General features: G+C 42.3%; 1 protein-coding gene across 3 annotated transcripts in view; it reads right to left on the reverse strand.

Annotated features, from left to right (window-relative positions):
- Positions 1 to 14,638, reverse strand: part of CDCA7L (cell division cycle associated 7 like) — a 38,616-nt gene extending 23,978 nt beyond the window's left edge. Inside the window, exon 1 of one of the 3 annotated variants that reach the window (XM_030308083.2) lies at positions 14,528 to 14,638. In XM_030308083.2, the coding sequence (XP_030163943.2) occupies positions 14,528 to 14,551 (24 nt within the window). In that variant the 5' untranslated portion in view covers positions 14,552 to 14,638. The remainder of the gene's footprint in view (positions 1 to 14,527) is intronic. The other 2 variants (XM_030308082.2, XM_030308084.1) reach the window with 2 other exon arrangements.
- Between the last annotated feature and the right edge of the window lie 7,870 nt (positions 14,639 to 22,508).

Raw genomic sequence — 22,508 nt, forward strand, 5'->3', positions numbered from 1 at the left:
CATATAAGGAGTCCTCCACAAGATAATCAGCTGATTGCTCAGCAGAAATCTTGAAGGCCAGGAGACAGTGGGATGGTGTGTTTAAAGCACTGAAGGAAAAAACTCAGTTCTGTCAACTAAGAACTCTGTATCTGGCAAAAGTGTCCTTCAAAAATGAGGGAGAAATGAAGACATTACCAAATAAACAAAAGCTGAGGGAGTTCATTAGTACCAGACTTGCCTAACAAGAAAGCCTAAAGGGAGTCCTCTGAGATGAAATTAAAGGGAACCAGAGGGTAACTCAAAGCCATATGAAATATAAAGTTTTCAAGTAAAATATAAATACTGGTATTAATGTAAATTCAATCTGTAACCCCACTTTTTCTTTTCTACAGTATAAAAATGCACCTATGAATCTGTTAGTGGTGCACAATGCATAAAGATGTAATCGGTGACATCAATAAAAGAGGGGGCAGAGCTGTATAGGAGTAGAGGTTTTGTATGCCAATGACAAATTGGTAGCAATCAAATTATTTTAATTAGAGAACGTTATATGTAACCCCTATGATAACACAGAGGAAAAAAAAATCTATAGAATACACACAAAAGGAAATGAAAGGGGAATCAAAATACACCATTACAAAGAAATCAACAAAACACAAAAGTAGGCACTAACAGAGGAAACAAGGGGCAAAAAAGCTATTAAAAAAAAAAAAGAACAAAAGAAAACAAAATGGTACAAGTCCTTCCCTATGAGTGACCACTTTAAATGCAAACAGATTAGGGAGACTGGATGGCTCAGTTGGTTAAGCATTCAACTCTTGATTTCAGCTCAGGTCATGATCTTGCCAATTCATGGGTTTGAGCCCCGCACTGGGCTCTGTGCTGACAGTGTGGAGCCTATCTGGGATTCTCTCTCTCACCCTCTCTCTGTCCATCCCCCACTCGCTCTCTAAGTAAATAAATAAACTTTTAAAAAAGGTTAAAAAAAAAATAAATGCAAACAGATTAGACTCTACAATCAAAAGACACAGGAAGGAAGAATTAAAAAACAAAACTGGTATCCAAATGTACACTATCTGTAAGAGACTCACTTCATGCCTAAAAAGACATTTAGGCTGAAAAGTGAAAAGGACACAAAAGATATTCAATGCAAATAGTAACCCAAAGAGAAAGAGACATGTAATGACTATTCCAGTGTCAGACAAAGTAGACATTAAGTCAAAAAATATTACAAGGGCATATTGTTAAAAAGATCAATTCACCAACAAGCCATAACAATTAAAAATATGCATGCACAAAACTTCAGAGCTCCAAAACATATGAAGCAAATGCTAACAGAAATGAAAGGAGAGACAGTTCTACAATAATAGTTGGAGACTTCAATACCCCAGTTTCAATAATGGATACAGTAAAACAGAAGATCAATAAGGAAATAGAGGAATTGAGCAATACGATAAACCAATTTGAGCTAACAGACATATATAGAACACTCCAACCAACACAGAATATACATTTTCCTCAAGGTCGCACAGAAAACTCCCCAGGACAGACCATATGTTAGGCCACAAAATAAGTCAGAATAAATTTAAAACATTTGAAGTCATACAAACTGTCTTTGTTGATCAGAATGGAATAGAACCAGAAATCAGTAACAGAAGGAAGACTAGAACTCACAAATATGTAAAAATTAAACACCACACCCTTAAATAACCAATGAGTTACTCCAAAGAAGAAACAATCACAATGGAAGTTAGAAAACACTTTCAAACAAGTGAAAATGAAAACAATACACCAAAACTTACGGTCTGCAGAGAAAGCAAAGCTAAAAGGGAAATTTAAAGCTGTAAACACTTATGTTAAAAAAGATCTCAAGCCAACAAACTAATTTTAATCTTTATTTATTTTTGAAAGAGACAGACAGCATATGAGCAGGGGAAGAGCAGCGAGAGAGGGAGACACAAAATCTGAAGCAGGCTCCAGACTCTGAGCTGTCAGCACAGAGCCCAACATGGGGCTCGAACTCACAAACCGTGAGATCATGAGCTGAGCCACCCAGGTGCCCCACCAACAAACTAATTTTACACCATAAAAGGAACTAGAAAAAGTATAGCCAACTAAATCCAAAGATAAGAGAAGGCAGGAAATAATAAAGACTACAGCAGATACAAATAGAGAATAGAAAACCAATAGAGAAATAGCCACAAAACCAAAGCTGGTGTTCTGAAAATATCAAGATTGACAAACTTTTAGCTAGACCCACGATGAAAAAAAGATACAAATTACTGAAATTAAGTGGGGTTATTACTACCAATTTTACAGAAATAAAAAGGATAATAAAAGAGTCCTATGAACAACTGAATGCCAACAAACTAGGTTAGCTAGATAAAATGGACAGACTCCTAGAAACACACATCCTTCCAAGACTGATTCATGAATAGAAAATCTGAATAGACTTCTCACCATTAAGGATTTGAATTGGTAATCAAAAGCCCCCCAACAAAGTAAATCCCATGACCCAGATGGCTTCACTGGTGAATAAAATACTTAAAAGTTAAACACCAACCCTTCTCAAACTCTTCCAAAAAATTGGAGAGAGCACTTCTTTACTCATTCCATGAAGCCAGTATTACCCTCACAACAAAGCCAAAGACCCTACAAGAAAAGCAGAGAGCAATACCCCTTGTGAATATCAATGCAAAAATCCTCAACAAAATACTAACAAGCCTAATGCAGTAGCGTAGAAAAAAAAAAAAAAAAAGGATTATACAAGATGACTGAGTGAGACATGTTTCTGGTGTGCAAGACGGTTCAACGTATAAAACCAGCCAATGTAATACATTATTATTAACATAATAAAAGAAAACAAAACACATGATCATCTCCACAGATGCAAAAAAAGCATGTGACGTAATTCACCACCCTTTCAGGGTAAAACCAAACCAAACCAAAAAAATTAATCAACAAAGAATGGAAGGAAACTTCAACATAATAAAGGACATACATGGATAAACAGATAACATCATAATGGTGAAAAACTGAAAGCTTTCCCTTAAGATCAGCAACAAGACAAGGATGCCCACTTTCACTACTTCTATTCAACATAGTATCTGAAGCTCTAGCCAGAGCTATTATACAAGAAATAAAAGGCATCCAAATTGGAAAAGCAGCAGTAAAATTATGTTCGCAGGTGACATAATCATATACACAGAAAAGCCTAAAGATTCCATAAAACCCGTGGGCCCTATTAGCTAATTCAGTAATGGTGCAGGGTACAAAATCAACACACAAAAATCAGTTGCATCTCTACACACTAACAATGAACAATCTGAAAAGGAAATTTAAAAAACAATTCCAGGGGCGCCTGGGTGGCGCAGTCGGTTGAGCGTCCGACTTCAGCCAGGTCACGATCTCGCGGTCCGTGAGTTCGAGCCCCGCGTCAGGCTCTGGGCTGATGGCTCAGAGCCTGGAGCCTGTTTCCGACTCTGTGTCTCCCTCTCTCTCTGCCCCTTCCCCGTTCATGCTCTGTCTCTCTCTGTCCCAAAAATAAATAAACGTTGAAAAAAAGAAATTAAAAAAAAAAATTCCATTTACCATAGCATCAAAAAGAATGCAACACTTAGAATTACCTGAAGCAACAGGCAGGAAGACTACACTGAAAACTACAGTGAAAAACATCACTGAGACAAATTAAAGAAGGCAGAAACAGATGAAAAAAACATCACACATTCATGGATTGGAACACTTAATACTGTGAAGGTGACAATACTACCCAAGGCTATCTACGGATGCAATGTAGTTCTATCAAATCCCAGCAATATTTGTTTGCAGGAGAAAGCCCCTCCTAAAACTCATGTGGAATCTCAAGGGACTCAGAATAACCAAAACAAATCTTTAAAAAGAAGAACCAAAGGCCCCTAGTGGGCTCAGTCACTGGAGCATGTGACTCTTGATCTAGGGGTTGTAAATTAGAGCCCCACATTCAGTGTAGAGATTACTTAAAATCTTTAAAAAATACCTAACATACATACAAAAACAGAACCACATTAGAGGACTTACACTTAATGATTTCAGTACTCACTACAAAGTTATCCAAACAGTGTGGTCCTAGTGTAAAGACAGTGCAGTAGAACAGACAGCCCGGAAATAAACCTTCACATATATGGTGGTCAAATGATTTTTGACAAAGTACCAAGACTATTCAGTGGAGAAAGGAGAATCTTCTCAAGAAATGATGCTGGGAAAACTGGATATCCACACCCAAAAGAATGAAGCTGGATCCCTATCTTAACACAACAACCTACAAAAAAACCCAAATGTGTCCAAGACCTAAAAAGTAGGAGCTAAAACTCGAAAACTTAGCAGGAAATATAAAGGAAAAGGTTCATGACATTGGACTTGGCAATGATTTCATGTATGTAACACCAAAGGTAGAGGCAACAACAGGAAAAAAAAAAGTAGATAAATTGCACTTTGGCAAAATAAAAAACTTCTATACATCGAAAGACACTATCAAGAGATTGAAAAGGGTAACCTGCAGAATGGGAGAAAATATTTGCAAATCATGTATCTGATAAGGGATTAATATCCAGAATACAAAGAAAACTCCTATAGCTGAAAGACAACAGCAAAACCCAATTTAAAAGAGCAAAGGACTTAAAAAGATATTTCTCCAAAAACAAGCTGATGGCCAGGAAGCATGTGAAAAGATGCTTCAAAACACTAACCATTAGGGAAATACAAACCAAAACCACCATGAGATGCCACATCACATCCATTAGGATGGCTGTTACTTGAAAAAAGCAGAAATTAAGTGTTGATATATACGTAGAGAAAGTGGAACTTATGTGCAATGTTGGTGAGGAGGTGAAGCAATGCAGCTTCTATGGCAAAAATATGGTAGCTTTTCAAAAACTCCGACACTGAATTACCATATAACCCAGTAATCCCACTTTTAGTCTTTGTATGAAAAATAGTGAAATCAGAGACTCAAACAGTTATTTTATACCAATGTTTATAGTAGCATTAATCACAATAGCCAAATGGTGGAAACAGCCCAACCGTCACGGATGGGTGAATGAATAAACAAAATACAGTATACACATGCAAAGTATTATTACTCAGCCTTAAACAGGAATGAAATTCTGACATACAGCATGGATGAACTGAAAACATTATGTTGAGTGAAATCAGACCCAACAAGACAAGTATCTATGATTCCACTTACTTGTGGTATGTAGCATAGTCAAATTCCATAGAGACAGAAAAGTAGAAAGGTTACCAATGGTGGTGGGACAAGGGGGAGGGTGAGAATGGGGAGTCAGTGTTCAATGGGAACAGAGTTTCAGTTTAGGATCATGAACAAGCTCTGGAGATGGACAGTGGTGATGGCTGTACAACAATGTGACTGTGTTTCTGGCCAACGAATTATACACTTAAAAATGGCTGAAATAGTCAATGCCATGCTAATGCATACTTTACCACAATGAAATAATAGGCAAAAAAAAAAAAATCACCAACATTATTTTGAAGACAGAAATTACAAGTGAAGAGAAACTTACAGACACGTATGTGCGAGGGCTTAGAGGAGCCATCGGGTAACAGAGGAAATGGAGTTTTGGCAGAGGTCCCGGGAGGGAAGCAGCCAAACCACTTGGGAAGAGCTGGTTAATTTCGTTTTCCAGAAAAGTCAGCAGACTGGAAATATGAAGCCAATGTCAAGATTTCACTAGACTCTACAAGACCAGTTATCACACTGGACAAGTCTGCTCTCAAGTGTTTTTCAACAAGGTGCTACGGGCATTCTGGACAGAATGACTATGGCTTCCAATGGGCTCTCCTGCCCACCACAGGGCACTTATACTGTCCCTGCACTCCAAACCCCTTAATACCAGGATCACCCACCTCAGCCCGTTAAACTAACAATTGAAAAGAAGCCCAGGTATTTCTATTACCACGACAACCCCAGTTCACTCTGATGAACACCACAGAGCAAATCCAACAGCTAAAATAGGAGAGCCTTTGTGTGTCAGGACATGCTGGGTTACCAAGCAGGAAGAAACAATACCAAGTCTTAAAGGGTTGAAACAAAAAAAGGCTTCTCTCCTGTTGATGACACGTTCATCCCGGGCAAGCCAGGTGCACCATTCCACACTCTTCCGCACTGTCCTCACACGGGACCTGGGCTGACACAGCTACCGCTACCTGGAACGCTGGCAGATGCAGAAGCGGAGGGAAGGAGACGTGGCAAATGACGCACTGGCATTTAGAAAATTCTACCCAGAAGTGACACACAACCCTTCTCACATTTGATGGGCCAAAGCAGGTCAAACAGTCTTGCCTGTTAGGAGAGCCAGGAAAATGCATCCCTCTCCTTTATCCAGAAGGAAGGAACCTGATCAATTGTACAGAGCCCTGATGGCCTCCCAACTATGGCCGAACAGCATTCTGTGAAGATGCTGGGTCCACGTTCGTTACCGAAAGTTACTAAAGGGTGTATTACTGCCCAGTGTATTACTCAACAGCATGTCAGCACGGTATCATGCTAAGGAGTCCCATGAAGGGTGAGTCATGTACCGTAGGGTGAAACAATCTTCAAGCTGTTTCAATGTGGTGAGAGAAATAGGACTACCCAGGAAATAAGTCCAGGAGGGCAAATGACCCAGCGGTGAGGAGTACGGTCAGGAAGGACCACTGGTGGCAGCCCCCACAACTGCAGGGCAGAGTCAGCCTGAAGGCAGACCGAAGGGGAAGCAAGAGCGTGGAGAACAGCCAGGCAGGAGGTGACTGCCTGGAGGAGGCAGGTGACCCCACACTTACTCCAAACAAGCAGGGAACAGACCCTAACAGTGACAGGGGCGTGGGGGAGGGATATTCATCCCACAGCCCAGCCCTGAAAGCCTTAACACAGGGGTCCTCTTGACACACTTCGGCCCTGCTGGCAGAGTGGGAAGGGGAATGCGCCCAATCTTTGAGACAAGGCCCATGGGCTGCTGACACTACTTAGCTCCTGACCTTGTGCCACAGTGAATGCACACACTCCCTAGGAGTGTGTCCCTTCTGGTCCCAACCACAGCCGGGGAGGAAGAGGATACACTAGTAACAATGAAGGCTGGCCTGAGGACTAGGGGCTCTTTTCAGTGAGATGTTGAAGCTGGCCTTGCGGGGAAAACAAAATGATGGAGGCTTTGTTTTAAGTCCATTAAGGGCAGTGTTTTGTAAGAACCCCCCACCACAAGGCCCCCCGCTGCCTTCAATTATTTTAATTAAAAAAATCCCCCAATAAAAAATGCCTGGGACCAACTGTCAGGAAAAAAAATAAAAGAGAGAATTAAGAATAAGCAGTAATTTTAAAGCCACTTTTATTTTTCTTAACTTTCCATTTTAAGCCAGTGCTAATGGAGAACAAAATAGAGGCATTAGACATTTTGCATTAAAAAAAATATATGCTTAGGCATTTATATCAGTATCAACTGAAGTGTTTTGTTTTGTTTTCCATTTAATTACCCTCAGAGTCATGGAGCTTTAAATAAAAAGATATTATGGGTTGGGGGAGCAGGCAGGGAGGTATCTTTTCTATTTCAGGATTTGTTACCGGTATGCTCTAAATTTTACACTCACTCTGCTTGTCAAACTCATGAACTCAGGGAGGGCTGGGAGGCTTTCACCATCACAGGTAGGGCAGGGGAAGGGAATTTTCTTCCCAGGAGAGTAATCTTAAATATCCTTTCCGTGTTAAAATAAATAAAAATATATTATGGAGGGGCGCCTGAGTGGCTCAGTTAATTTCAGTTAATTTCGTGCGACTCTTGATTTCCACTCAGGTCACAATCTCATGGTTCAGGAGATGGAGCCCCGAGCTGAGCCCTGCGCTGACAGCACAGAGCCTGCTTGGGATCCTGTCTCCCTCTCTCTCTGCCCTTCCCCTGCTCATGTTCTCTCTCTCAAAATAAATAAGCTTTATATATATGTATATGGAACATAATGCAAAACAGGCCTAACTTTTAAAAATAAAACTGGGTAAAACTGAAGATGGGTGAAAAAATCCCCTGCACAGACAAGGCTGGCTGCCATACCTCCAGGCCTCTGGGGCAGGCCTCTGGGCCTCTCCGCTTTTAGTGCAACAGAAACATTTGAGAAGCCCTGCTAAAGGATGTTCCAGTCTGTCCTAACTCTTACTTCCACTCCCTACACAGTGGCAGCTCTAAACCATCAGGGTTTTTTGTTGGGTTCTTTTGTACAATTCAACAAATATTTAACCCCTGCTATATGCCAGACCCTTCACACATCAGGATAATTACCATTTCGGCCTGCCACGTGATTCAGGGTCACCAGCCACTACCCTGGGGTAAATCCTAAGGCCCTCCTGACAGAGGAAGAGGCCTGCCACGCCAGGCTCTGTGCCAGAAGACCTGGACGCCAGAGCTCAATCATAACTGCAAGGCACTCTCTAGGTACACAGGACCCTCCTGCAGCAGAGGTTTAAAGATGGGGGGCTGCCCACACAGCTGTGCGGCTGCTATGGAGGGCCTGGGGTCTGGGGGAAGGGATCCCTGGACCATACCCAGTGCTGAGGACATCAGTACGACCAGCGGGGGGGGGCACAAGACACCTGGGAAGTTATCACCCACACACCTGGGTGGCTATTTTTAAACATTTTAAGTGACATAAAGTGCATATACCTTAAGCGTACCGTCTGGTAAAGTTTTACAAACTGCACCCAGTTTGTATGCGTGCACGCAGATCCAGAAATACATTTTTCTTAGCTCTTAGAAACCCCTTATTATGGAGCCACTGTTTTACCTCTGGACATCCAACCTTCAGTAAACACTTTCAGACACCTAGGAGAGGATTTATAACTGAAATAAACAAAACAAAAGACGGCAACTCTTTTTAAAAAGTGGTCCGGTGCCACAGAGGCAAGGGGCTCAGAGCAGGGTATCCCTGTCCTTCCACATCAACATGACTGACCTGCACAAACTCCAGCATAGCCCAGTCCACAGGCACTGAGGCCATCACCCATTAGCACATTCTAGGATCTTCTTGGTTTCCTAGGTGGTGAGGAACAGACCTCTACCACTACTCTCTGCAGTCTCCCAAACTAAAAACATAGGGGAGGTGCTCTACATTCAGGAAGAAAACAATGTTTCCATCTAATTATCAGGAGCCCTGGTTCCAACCTGAGCAAACACACTTGCTTTCTCTTGGCTAGTAATAAAGGGGGCAGTGCCTTAGGAAAACTTGTTGGAAACTCCCATCCACTGCAAATCAGGCACATTCCTTTCAGGAGGCAGTAAGTACATGATAAAAAAACGGTAATTAAAAACAGCATGGGGGCACCTCGGTGGCCCAGTCAGTTAAGCCTCCATGGGCTCAGGTCAGGATTGCACAGTTTTTGAGTTGGAGCCCCACTTCCAGCTCTGTGCTGACAGCTCAGAGCCTGGAGCCTGTTTGATTCTGCCTCCCTCTCTCTCTGCCCCTCCCCCACTTGCACTCCGTCTCTCTCAACAACAAACATTTAAAAAAAAAAAAAAGAAAGAAAGAAGGAAAAAAAAAACCAGCATGGACTCGGGCTCCTAGGTGGCCCAGCTGGTTGAGCATCTGACTTCGCTCAGGTCATGTTGTTCCTGTTCGTGGATTTGAGCCCCACTTCAGGCTTTGTGTTGATGGTGTGGAGCCTGCTTGGGATTCTTTCTCTCTTTCTCTCTCTCTCTCTCTCTCTCTCTCACCTCTCTCTGCCCCTCCCCCACTCATGCTTTCTTGCTTTCAAAATAAATAAAACTAAAGAAAAAAAAAACAACAACAGCGTGGACTCTAACACAAGGCTTAGGTATGCACCACCGCTGTGGTATTGCAAAGTTTCTTCTTTTAATAAAGAAAAATTTTTCAACAGAAAAATACATAAAATACACACTTCAATGAAACACTGCAGTCATTAAAAACGAAAACTGCAAAGACCTCCAAGCTCCCCAGAAATAGCACAGACCGTGCTAAAGAAAGCAGAATTTAAATGGCAATCATACTACAAAATTAGGCAAAAATGGTGACTAAACACAGGCAAACACCAGATGGGAAATATCTAGAAAAATTACACCCAGAGAATAGGAAAGGTAGAGCAGTAGTTCCAAGTTTGTTTTTATTTCAGCTTTTATGAGCATGTTATTACTTGTACAAAAATTCATCTAAGTACCATTCCTATATAAGAGCTTTGTGGATCTTACTCATATTCCCACATTTTTACACACTATACCTAAAGAATCTGGTCCAAAGCCTAATCTGGCCAGCTGCTAAAAAAGAACCAGACCCAGGGCCTGGGTGACTCAGTGGGTTAAACATCTGACTCTTGATTTTGGTTCAGGGCATGATCTCGTGGTTGGTGAGTTGAAACCCACATCAGGCTCCACACTGCTGACAGTACAGGGGGCCTGCCTGGGATTCTCTCTCTCTCCATCTCTCTCTCTCTCTGCCTCTGTCTCTCGAAATAAATAAATAAACTTAAAAAAAGAAAAGAAAAAGAAGAACCAGAGCAGCTAATGCCCCAGACCTTGGAGTTAAAGGGAAGAGCAAAGGAATGAGAAAACTCAAAAGTGCTCACCACCCCTCATATTTACACAATACATTATACTTAGCACGTCCTTGAGTAACTCAATGGCACTGTAAGCTGGACAAAGATTTCTATCCTCATAACATTATTTCAGTGAAAGCTGTGTCACTTGCCAAGATGGATCTCAGGAGTCCAGTGGCAAGAGTGAGGACAGAATCTAGCCTCCTGCCTGGCTGGGTTGCCCAGAGCAAATCACTCCAGTTCCCCGTATCTTTAAAATCCAGATAATACAAGCCACTTCACCGAACTTCAGTGAAGATTCAATCTGATAAAAGGCAATGATAGTTTCCAAGGGGGGAGTGGAGGTGGGAAAGGGTGACTCCTAAGGTCTTCTCCCATCCCCAAAACCAAAGGCCCTGAAGCCAGCTGAGTTCTGACAAAGGCAGAAGAGTCCAGGAGTTCCAGAGTGACCTTGGCACTAAACACATAGTAAGTGCTCAAAGAACATCTGATAGGACTAACCCAGCCCTCTGTCACCAGCTGATGATTAGGAAGAAAACAAGTCATGAGCTACCTGAACACAAACCCTGGCCCCCAACTGTGAGACTCTACAATGTTTTGCACCGCATACAGATGGTGCATTTAGCACTGTTAAAGACCAAGTATTCTGCACATTAACTTCAGCTATACTTCAAATATGTTTCTGCATGGTCCTGTTTAAAAACATTCAGATAGAGAACTGATGGTTACCAGAGGGGAGATGGGTGAGGGATGGGTGAAACAGGTGAAGGGGATTAGTATACTTATGATGAGCGCTAAGTAATGTACAGAATTGTTGAATCACAATCCTGTACACATGAAATGAATATAACACTGTATGTTAAGTATAGTGGAATTAATATTAAAAACTTAAAAAATAAAATAAATTCAGAAACCACTGCTTTCCAAGAAGAAAAGAAAATGGTCCTACTGATATTTTCTTCTCTCTAGCCCTCCTCCACCAGTGTGTATCAGTTCCACTTTGGTGAATAAATCTAGATCTTTGGAAAAACCAAATTCTATCTTAGAGATAAAAAATTCTAAACTGTAGGTCAGAGAAAGTGCTGAAGAGTAAAACAGAACTCTCAAGAACAGTTTAAGATGAACATGTCTAGACTATTCTATTTGAATGGCTTTATTGACCTTTTTCATTAATTTACAATCATATTCAGTTTTACGTCACAGAATTATCTCATGGATTTCTGCTCTTTGTACCTGACCAGATCAGAATGGCTGTGATCGCTGACATTTCTCCTCATCAATGAGAATTCCGTTCTACAGATGGGATGATCAGAAGTACATCAAAACAAACAAACAAAAAACAAGTGGCCTTTTTAAATATGGGACTATTAAAATGGCCAATCGTTATGGGGTCCTTCCAAGAAGTCACAACAATCCCTCTCTGTGAGCAGCTTCTGAAGCTCTGGGCACACATGTTGAGTCAGAGAATCCTAAGGCTACACTTTGTAGCTATGAGGTCAATACCAGAGAAATTCCTCTTTACCCCTTCCACAGCATGCATGACTAGGAGACTATCTAGCTCCGTTTCCTTCTCCAAGAGTCCAACCTGTACCCTAGAGCAAGAAGAGAGTAAAAGGACAGCACTGACATTCACAACCTCCTGGTTCTTCTGCTGGGAAGCTTCGGCAGTCCCAGCCTGCAGCTCCTGTTTGAGCTGCCCTCCAGAGGGCTCTCAGGAAGGGACCACACCCTTGCCTTTACTGGGGCACTACTCCTGTCATTCAACATAAAAACATAAAGACCCAGTGATGGGCCCAATCAGGACTTCAGCCATAGGAGGTGTGGTCCCCGTCAGAGAACATCAAATCTAACCCAGTGGTGAGGTTGCCAAAAAAAAAAGAGAGTAGAAGGGAGTTCAGTTTACATCAATGTCTTAGAACATCAGGCCATAAGCGGCTTTGCTGGAACCCCTTCCAGCTCTGCCCTTTCCAAGGGATGGAAATTATATTTACCGTGTATGTGAGACTAAAAGCCACTGCACACTGTGCTCTAATGCCACGTCAGGCAGTTCATCACACTGCTTTATTCATAAGGCTGGGGGACAGGGTAGAGCCACTCGAATTTAGTACCTTGCTGTGCCTGAAATGTTCATTAAGTGCTCTCACCTACAGTCACCTGCCCACCCTATAGAACTTCCCCACTAATTTAAAGAGACTATAATCTGCTCATGTTTAAATTATGATGAACAGGAACATTTCAACTGGAAAAAAAGTCACACATCTTAGTTTGTGATGCCAATTAGGTCTTTAGGAAAGAAAAAAAAAAACCTGATCATCTTACATAAAGTAATTTGCCCTAATTGGTACATAATAGGTCAGATTATAATTTGTGGATTACCCCCACCTGGTAAATAGTTTATTTAACATTTTAGAGCTACCAAAAATTAGTCTCATTATTTGACAATAAAACGTTCACTTCCAAATGCATCTAAGTGGTGGGAGTGTAGTTAGGGCAGAACAACAGGTTTCCATAATCCTATATTATCAAGATACATTTTCTGATGAAATTCACCTAGGGCTCAAGGCTCCTTCCAGAAAGGGTGAGATCCTAGAGAAAGTAAAGCCTCCTAGAAGCACAAGAGACTAATTATATCATCAAGGCCAGTGGAAAATAAAACAAAAGCAAAAAACTAACCTTATCTCAGTCCTTCTTACTCTTGAGGTCTGTCCTTTCCTTACTTTTAATACCTCCCCTCACTGGGGAAATTTCAAAATAATACCCTCTCATAAACAACATTTTTTTTTTCTCAAATGTCTACTTGCAGGAAACCTTGCAGACATCACTAAATGGCCAAAGGGACCAACCATTAGTGGCTCTGCCTCTAATTTGCGCCAGGACTCAGGCAGGTGACAGCAGCCTGCGCTCAGGCACCACTGACTGCTCGGGCAGCCTGGGCGCTGCTGGGTCGCTTCAGTCTCCCAATGCCAAGGCCTGGGGCCCCGCCTCTCTCTCTCTCTTTCTCTCCAAGGCCCAGCACCCAGGTAAAGAGGTAAAATACCACCAGTCTAAGGTAAAGTGGAAACGGTGAGTCAAAGGCACTCACAAAACAAACAAAAAACCGTTACACAAAGCCTCCCCCAACTCTCACAAGCTGCTTCCTTCCCTTTCTAGAAGTTTTATTTTTAGTTCATTTCAAAAAAGTTGGCATTACTTACCTCTGAAAATACTAGGTATGTTCGTTACTAGAAAGGGAAAGCTCTTAAGAAGCAAAACAGGAAACTGAAGCCACGTTCACATTCCCACCACCCAGTGAAACATTTGGGGGGTACTCTCAAGTGTGTGCTAATGGAGATTTTTAAAACCTAGTTAGGACCATAATTCATAACTGGGTCCTGCTGTTTACGCTTTGTGATCTTGGGGCTTTTTGTTTTTTAACTTGGCCTCATGACGTTGCCATTTCCCCTTCCAAGTGGTTACGAATTATTCCCTGAAAACAGTTACTGAAGTTCTAGAACAAATACAAAAGCAATTCCTTGTAAATTACAGCCCATTATCCGAGTTGAACAGGACCCTTGACTGTTTTCTACAAAACTCACTTGCCTGAAACTTCCTTATTTCTGTGCCAATTCCCGGAGAAAAGTGGGGGGGCGCGCACCAGAAAGCGCCCCGCACACCCCTCTCCACCCCCGCCTGCACCTCCCTCGAAACGTGTCCACTCCTCAGGCTCGCGGCCCCAGCGGCCCGGCCTGCGACCCCCCGTGCACCCACCCGGGAGGGAGGCGAGCGCCTCGCGCGGGGACGCCCAGCCTCTCCAGTCCTGGCGGCACAGCGACGACCCCCTGCGCACACCTGCACGGCGCGCCCGCTCTGGCGTTCGCGGGGCTAGGCTGGCCAGATCCACAACGCGGTGGCCCAGGGCCACGTTTCCACCCCGAGGCGGGGAGGAGAGCCGAGAGCAACCGGCAGGCAGGCCGTGATGCGTCCGCGTAGCGGCGGGACCCTCACCTGTGAGCGAGACGCCAGCTCCATTCTTCCCACCCGGGCTCCAGCCTCCTGCTACCACGCGGCCGCGGGAACCTGGCTCGCCACGGGCCGGTCGCCAGCAGAACACCCGCGGCCGCGCAGCCCGCGCGCTGCGCCGGGAGCTCCGGCGGGCTCGGGGAGGGGCGCACTTGGCGCCCGGGACGGGGGAGCTCGCCGCGCCTCCCACCCGGCGCCGCCGCGCTGGGCTGCGAGGCTCGAGTCTCGGACCAAACTTTCGCGACCGGTGAACTTCGCTTCGGCTGCGGCGTGAGAGGAGGCAGCAGACGGGCGCGGCCCCAGGCGGCTGCGGGTGCGGGGGCGCCGGGCTCCCCCCTGCAGCGGCGGGAGGGAGTGGAGCCGTCCGGCCGGGTTTCGCGCGGGAGAAATGAGGGGGCAGTCCCGGCGCAGCCTCCAGCTGGCACGCCCGGCTACGCGCGCCGGATATTTGCACGGCTTATTCCAGGTCCTGCCCTGGAGCACATGCCTCTGTTGCAATCCGTGTCTCTGCTCCAGAAAAGCATTGTAGAGCTACTTCAGAGCTGGTTTTGTTTCGCTGTTGCAAAGGGGCGGGGTTCCGCCGCCTCCCCATTTTCTACAGGGTTCACCTTGCAAACCAGGCATTCCGGGTTGGGGAGCTGCAAAATCCCCTGGAACTTTAGACAGCCTTTGCTACACCATTGTACACGTAGGCCTATAGCCCCACTAGAGATTTCTAGAGGTTAGAAAGCTGATTAACGAATACTGGCAGAGCAGGTAGTATGTGTCAGGCACTGTATTAGACCTGGCAACACAAGATTGCACGAAAAACAGGTCCCTGCTCTGTCGGAGCTTCGGGAGCCAGCCACGGGCATGACGACATAAATGCAATATTCATCCAGGTAAGTGTAACAGTAATGTCACAATTAATTTGATTAATAATTTAACAATTCAAATATCATCGATAATGGTGATAATAAATTCAATTATAATGATGCAAATAAAAGTAAATGTGGATCTATGATAGATGCCAGGAAGGAAAAGGTAAGTGGTACTACGGTGGTTTAAAACAGGGAGACTTAATTTGGCACAGGTCAGGGAAGAATTCTTAAAGTTCAGGTATGAAGAGTGAAGAATTAAGTGGGTGGAGATTGTGGAAGGCTTAAAGTAGGTATTGGGGGAGGGTGATGGATGAAGTTGTCCTCAAATCCTAGCAGGGTTGCTGGGCAGTATTGAGAACCAGTTTAGCACTGTGGTCTTGAGTTCACAGCGGAACACTCTATGCGTGAGACCTTCTGCAGCCCTTCTTGGCTGCTTGGGAATCTGACATTCATCTTTTCTTGGTTGAAGCGGGGAATGAAGTTGGTCAAACATTTGCTAAAGCTTGAGGAGAAAACATCTGGGAACTGCCCCCTTTTTCCAACTTTCATTGGTTCAGCAAACATGTCTTATGTGCTCTCCATGTTCCAGACTGTGGGGGAAGAAAGACCAATAAAATCTGGTCTGATTTTTTTAAAAAGTTTTGTTTTCTATTTATTGGATAAGCTATTCATTATAGCCACTTTCATTTTTATTATGCCCTATCCTTAAATCTTCCCAATATTCTTCCAGATTCTTGTTATCCGCATTTTTAAATAAGGAGACAGAATCTAAGATACATTAGGGGAAAGATCCCTGTCACCCTGCTAGTAAATAACAACTGCAGACTGCCAAACTGAAAACCATTCCTTATGCCTCCAAATTCAGCATTCTCTCCGTTATTCTTTACCTTTTCCCTTTGGTTGCCAGGAAACTCAAGAGTGAAATTTATTCCCTTAGAACTTTTTTTTTTTTGTATATTTGCTTTCCATGAAACAGTGATCTTATTTTCATCTGTTTCCTTTCATTGTAGGTTGTATCATATCCCTTTTGCAAAAGGGAATATAAATTTGACATAGGTCAGATTTTGCAAAGTACTTAAAGTAACCTAGTTCTTATTTGGAAAACTATAAACAACTGAGCCTTCTTGCTTTAGAGATTTGCTGTAACTAGTCCTTAAGTCTTCAGTTGTCAACCCATAAACTTTCTTCCTTTGTCTGGAAAAGCCCATGCACTTCAATAGTACTTACTAATTGATTCTATAGTGGTGTGTTTGTTGTCCGATTGTGGTTCCATTCTGTTCACAGTTGACCCTTGAACAACCAGGGGGTTAGGGGTGTTAAGCCCCACCACAGTCAAAAATCTATGTGTAACTTTTGACTCCCCCAAAACTTAACTACTAATAGCCTACTGTTAATACATATTTTGTATGTTATGTGTATTATACGCTGTATTCTTACAATAAAGTAAGCTACAGAAAAAGTGTTAAGAAAATTGTAGGAAGAGAAAATACAGTACTGTACTGTATTTATCTTTAAAAATCCATGTATAAGTAAACTGTACAGTTCAAACCCACGTTTTTCAAGAGTCTACTTACTACTCATTGTTACTGATGGGATTCATAACTTGTGAGCACGGAGTTTCAGCTTGGCACTGCAAGAATGAGAGTCCTTTCCCAGAAGCAATAGTATACATATTGCAACAGAGGAAAAGGAGATGCCATGTTTGTAAATTTCTTTAAGAATCTCTGTCTCCAAGCGCCTGGGTGGCTCAGTCAGTTGAGCGTCCAACTTTGGCTCAGATCATCATCTCCCAGTTCGTGGATTTGAGCCCCACGTCAGGCTCTGTGCTGACAACTCAGAGCCTAGAGCCTTCTTCAGATTCTGTCTCTGTCTCTCTGTGCCCCTCCCCCATGCTCGCTCTCACATTCTCTCTCTCTCAAAATTAAGTAAACATTAAATTTAAAAATTAAAAAAAGAATCTGTCTCTCTGTCTAGAAATCTATGCTTGCTTTTTATATGTTTCCATGAGAGGATTAAAAACTTAGTCTATAGTACCTTCCACGAGGTAGGAAATCTGTGATTAAATGCCATCACACACGCTTCGAATGACATGAAATAGTTGTGATTATTTATCGACCATGACCCCCAATTTTTTCTCTGTAAAAAGAGTTCAAACATTTCTCCTCTGCTCTGAAGTAGTGGCTCTGCCGGTCCCACAGAGCTCAGCTTTGGACAAATCCTCAGTGCACCCTTTATAGCCAAGAAGTGTACCAGTTTGGTATTCTGGAGAGCCCAGCAAAGAATCTACCTTTGGCAGAAAGCTGGAAGCAATGTGGGTAATATCTGAATACCGCTTAGCATTAATTTTGATCATGAATGAATGAAGTGACAGTTAAACAAGATAACGTCTCTACTTGCTCTCTATGTCTTGGGATCTTGAAACTCCCATCTCATTGAGATAAGACCTGACCTAGAAAGGAAGACAGCCCTAAATTTGAGACCCTCAGAGATCACATTTCCAAGTTGTTACAGAATAAAAGATCTAAAATTGAGTCTTTTACAGGAGAGTCATCATCTAACCGTGACTGGGTGCCGTTCTGGAAGGTTTTCTTTAATTACAAACTGGTATTCTTTCTTCCGGACTTGGCTTGCCAAGATACTGCTGTCACAGCCAGCTTAAATACATTCTGATAAAAACCATTTGAATGGCTATGGAGAAAAAGACACGAATGACCAATAATCGATGCCTTTATACATTGGGTGCAAAAAAGTACACATCAGGTGAAACTGTAATGCCCATGCTTCTACCAAAAAGTCAATGGTAATAGTGGCATCCATCACAGCAGCTAACTAAATGAACACTGACTGGGCACCAATCCCTGTGCTGAGTTCATCTTTGCAAGCATTCTCTCATTTAATCTTTCAGCTGTGACAGTTACCCATCTGTTCCTCAAACACAGTCCCGGGAAAATAAATCAAACAATGTTTTCAAAGCATTTGAGATTTCTTAGAGATGCTATATAAACTCAAAATATGATTAATGCAATCCATATTTCATAGGGTTTTTGCAAAATGTATATTATTAATAATTTATCCTGTGAACATATAACTATGACTAGGGACTGACAAGAAATGGATGAAAATGAAAACAGATTATCCAATAACTCTTACCTTTCTAAGAACTTATGTGTTATAAAAGGAAATGGTAATGATCCATTTCTAATTAGTGGTACCAACAAAAGTACTGTGGGACATAGTTTTTAAAGAACTAAGTTTTTTTTCACAATTATATAGACAGCATTTTAAAAATATAATTATAGGGGCGCCTGGGTGGCTCAGTCCGTTAAGCGGCTGACTTCGGCTCAGGTCATGATCTCGTGGTCTGTGAGTTCGAGCCCCGCGTCGGGCTCTGTGCTGACCGCTCAGAGCCTGGAGCCTGCTTCAGATTCTGTGTCTCCTTCTCTCTGACCCTCCCCCGTTCATGCTCTGTCTCTCTCTGTGTCAAAAATAAATAAATGTTAAAAAAAAATTAAAAAAATAAAAAATATATATAATTATAAATATAATTAATAATATAATTATAAAATATCAACATAAAGAGTTCAGGAAAAATGTATCAGTAAAACATAACTTTTAAATTCATTCCTCAATGACTAAAAGTCTTAAGACATTTCATTAGTTTTGATATTTTGATTTTTTTATTAAAAAAATTTTTATGATGTTTACATATTTTTGAGAGAGAGAGCATGAGCATGAGAGAAAGACACAGAATCTGAAGCAGGCTCCAGGCTCTGAGCTGTCAGCACAAAGCTCGATGTGGGGCTCAAAAACTCACAAACTGTGAAATCGTGACCTAAGCGGAAATCACACACTTAACCAACTGAGCCACCCAGGTGCCCCCAGAATATTTTTTAAAACAGGGTTTTAATTTCTATTTTGTCCAAGCTAAAATACCAACTATCTAGTATTTCAAAAAAGAATTTCAAAGTATCACTATTCATTCCAATATGAAGGAAACTTTATTGCTTCAGCTAAGGCCCATAATCTCATTTATTTGCTAAACCTATTCAGCATTTGGCAAGCAATAATAGAAAATTTTGCAGAATTAAATGGAAAATTTGGGATCAGAAATGTAAAATTTCTCTAAATAGTTTGCCCTACAAATATTCTGTATTAAAACTATATATCGATATCGATATCGTCTCCAGACTTTGGAATTTCCAAAGTTATTACAGATTTATCTTTTTTACTGGCAATAATCAAGTATTCATGCTGGTGGTAAGGGTAGATCACATTTGTGATAGAAAATCCCCAGACTTAGGGCACCCCTGGGTGGCTCAGTTGGTTGAGTGCCCAACTTCGGGTCAGGTCATGATTACACAGTTGGGTTTGTGAATTTGAGCCCAGCATTGGGCTGTCTGCTGTTAGGGCAGAACCTGCTTCAGATCCTCTGTCCCCTCCCTCTCTGTCCCCACCCCACGCCTGTTCTCTCTCTCTCTCTCTCTCTCTCTCTCTCTCTCTTTCTCATTCAAAAATAAACAAACATTAGAAAAAAGAAGAAGAAGAAGGGTGCCTGGGTGGCTCAGTCGGTTAAGCGTCTGACTTCAGCTCAGGTCATGATCTCACGGTCTGTGAGTTCGAGCCTTGCAGCAGGCTCTGTGCTAACAGCTCAGAGCCTGGAGCCTGCCTCAGATTCTGTGTCTCCCCCTCTCTCTGCCTCTCCCATGCTCATGCTGTCTCTGTTTCTCAATAATAAATAAACATTAAAAAAAATTTTTTTTTAAAAAGAAAAGAAAATCCACAGACTTGGGCAATTATGGGTTCATTTATTGTTCATTTATTCCCTTAAACTCCCAGGTGATTTTATTAGCATGTATGTTTGAGAGCCATCGCTCTTACCTAGCTCAGTGGTTTGCAAAGTGGGATCCTAAGACCAGCAGTATCAGCATCTCCTGGAAAAAACATTCAAATTCTTGAGCAGGTATGTCTTCATTCTTTACAAGAGTCTTCCCCCAGCACACATACCTATCTTTCTTCTTCCAAATCTATGCCCGTTCTGGACTTGAATGTGGCTAAACTGTCCCAGATAAGATTACTCTTGGCTGATAATCTGATCACCATGCCTTCCACAGCTTTCAGCTCTGACCTGCTTATCACGTGCGGATTCGTTTATAGCTTTTGAGTCCAAATGAGCTCCTGACCTTGCTAACTGTCATACCAGGAAATTTCTGACAGCATAAAACTCAAGGTCTAATCTTAAGACTATGTAATGAAACTGATAACCATAAATTCCAAGTTGGACTCAGGAAATGGTGTGCAACAGGACTTGGGCATTTCTGACTCTTATTTCCAGAGCAAATCATATCTGTATAGGAAATATGGACAGGAAGTCATCCACTCTGAAAGCGTGTTAAATGTGGCGTGTTACAGAGTGTCATTTTGCATGCACAGCCTTATCACACTCCTCTTGTAAACAGGAGGTGGGCTGCTTCAATCAGACACTGACCAAGTAAACAGAAATGTTGTTTTCAGTCTTTTCTTTAAGAAAAGCAACATTCCAGCTCCCCTGCCTCTTTACTAAAATTGCTGCCACTCTATCTTTCCTCACCACTTTCTTTCCAAACACTCTAAAACTGTCCAGCATTTTATATAAGAGTTTGTAGTTCTGTAAGGGCCCAGGAAAGGCTGAGAGGATTACTCATGTAAGAAGTTTCTGCCATTGGTTAGGAAAGCTGGGGTATGTGATGGTCCAGACAGAATCTCTTATACTTGAAACATACTTCCCAAAACAGGAAGAAAAGCAAAACAGTCAGACGGAAACCGAGACAATACTAAACGTAGTATACAGAATTATATTTTCAGAAACTGCTCGTGTTCTATTGACTATTAGTGCCTGGGATGATATTCATAGCCTAAAACTCATGTTCTGAGAGAAGGTAAATCAGTGCCTACATTACAACCAAAAGGGAATTCACCCACAAGGTCGAAAGAAAAAGCCAGTGCAAGCAAACCATTTATTTGACACAGTAACTTTAACTTTTGCTTTCTTCTCTTCCTTAAAAAAAAAAAAAAAAAAAAAGGCAAACTAAACTATTGGAATAGGCTAGGCAAGAGGCTAGTATCAACAGTTACTGAAGTTTATTAACTTCTGGTTAAAACTGTAACTGCTTTGGGCGCCTGGGTGGCTCAGTCGGTTAAGCGTCCGACTTCAGCTCAGGTCACAATCTCACAGTCCGTGAGTTCAAGCCCCGTGTCGGGCTCTGGGCTGATGGCTCAGAGCCTGGAGCCTGCTTCCGATTCTGTGTCTCCCTCTCTCTCTGCCCCTCCCCCGTTCATGCTCTGTCTCTCTCTGTCTCAAAAATAAATAAACGCTAAAAAAAAAATTTAAAAATAAAACTGTAACTGCTTAAAAGTATTTAAGTATCTTCAAAACTCATGAAATCATTTAAAGGAAACCTTGGAGATGAGCAAAAATGGTTGTGCTGACAGCTTCTGCTTCAGCATCTGGATCTCAATTCCCTCCAGCAATACGACTGCTGTGCACCATCACTAATGCACATTTCAGCTGGCATCTGATAGCCATTGTAGACCTCTAAGCTTCAGAAGCCCCTTTGCCCCCCTTAGACTGCAAATAAAGACATAGCTGTGGTTTTGTGGCAAACAACCCATCTTGAAGCAGCTTGTTTTTTCATTTTGTAAAAAATAGATTTTCTTTCTCTCTTGGGACCCACATAGAGTTGAAATACACCACCAGAAGTATCATTTTCAGTGGCATGTTTAAATTTTAAAAAATTTTTAAGCTTTATTTATTTTTGAGAGAGACAGAGACAGAGACAGAGCGTGAGTGGGGGAGGAGCAGTGAGACACAGAATCAGAAGCAGGCTCCAGGCTCTGAGCTGTCAGCACGGAGCCCTACTATGCGGGGCTTAAACTCATAAACCATGAGATCATGACCTGAGCCTAACTCAGACACCTAACGGACTGAGCCACCCAGGTGCCCCTGATTGCATATTTTAAATTGAGATCATTGTAGATTCACATGCAGTTATAAGAAATAATGCAGAGAAATTCTGTGTGCATTTTGCCCAGGTTCCCCCAATAGCAACATTTTTGGAAATTACAATAAG

Source organism: Lynx canadensis, chromosome A2 (assembly GCF_007474595.2).
Source record: "Lynx canadensis isolate LIC74 chromosome A2, mLynCan4.pri.v2, whole genome shotgun sequence".
NCBI lineage: Eukaryota > Metazoa > Chordata > Mammalia > Carnivora > Felidae > Lynx > Lynx canadensis.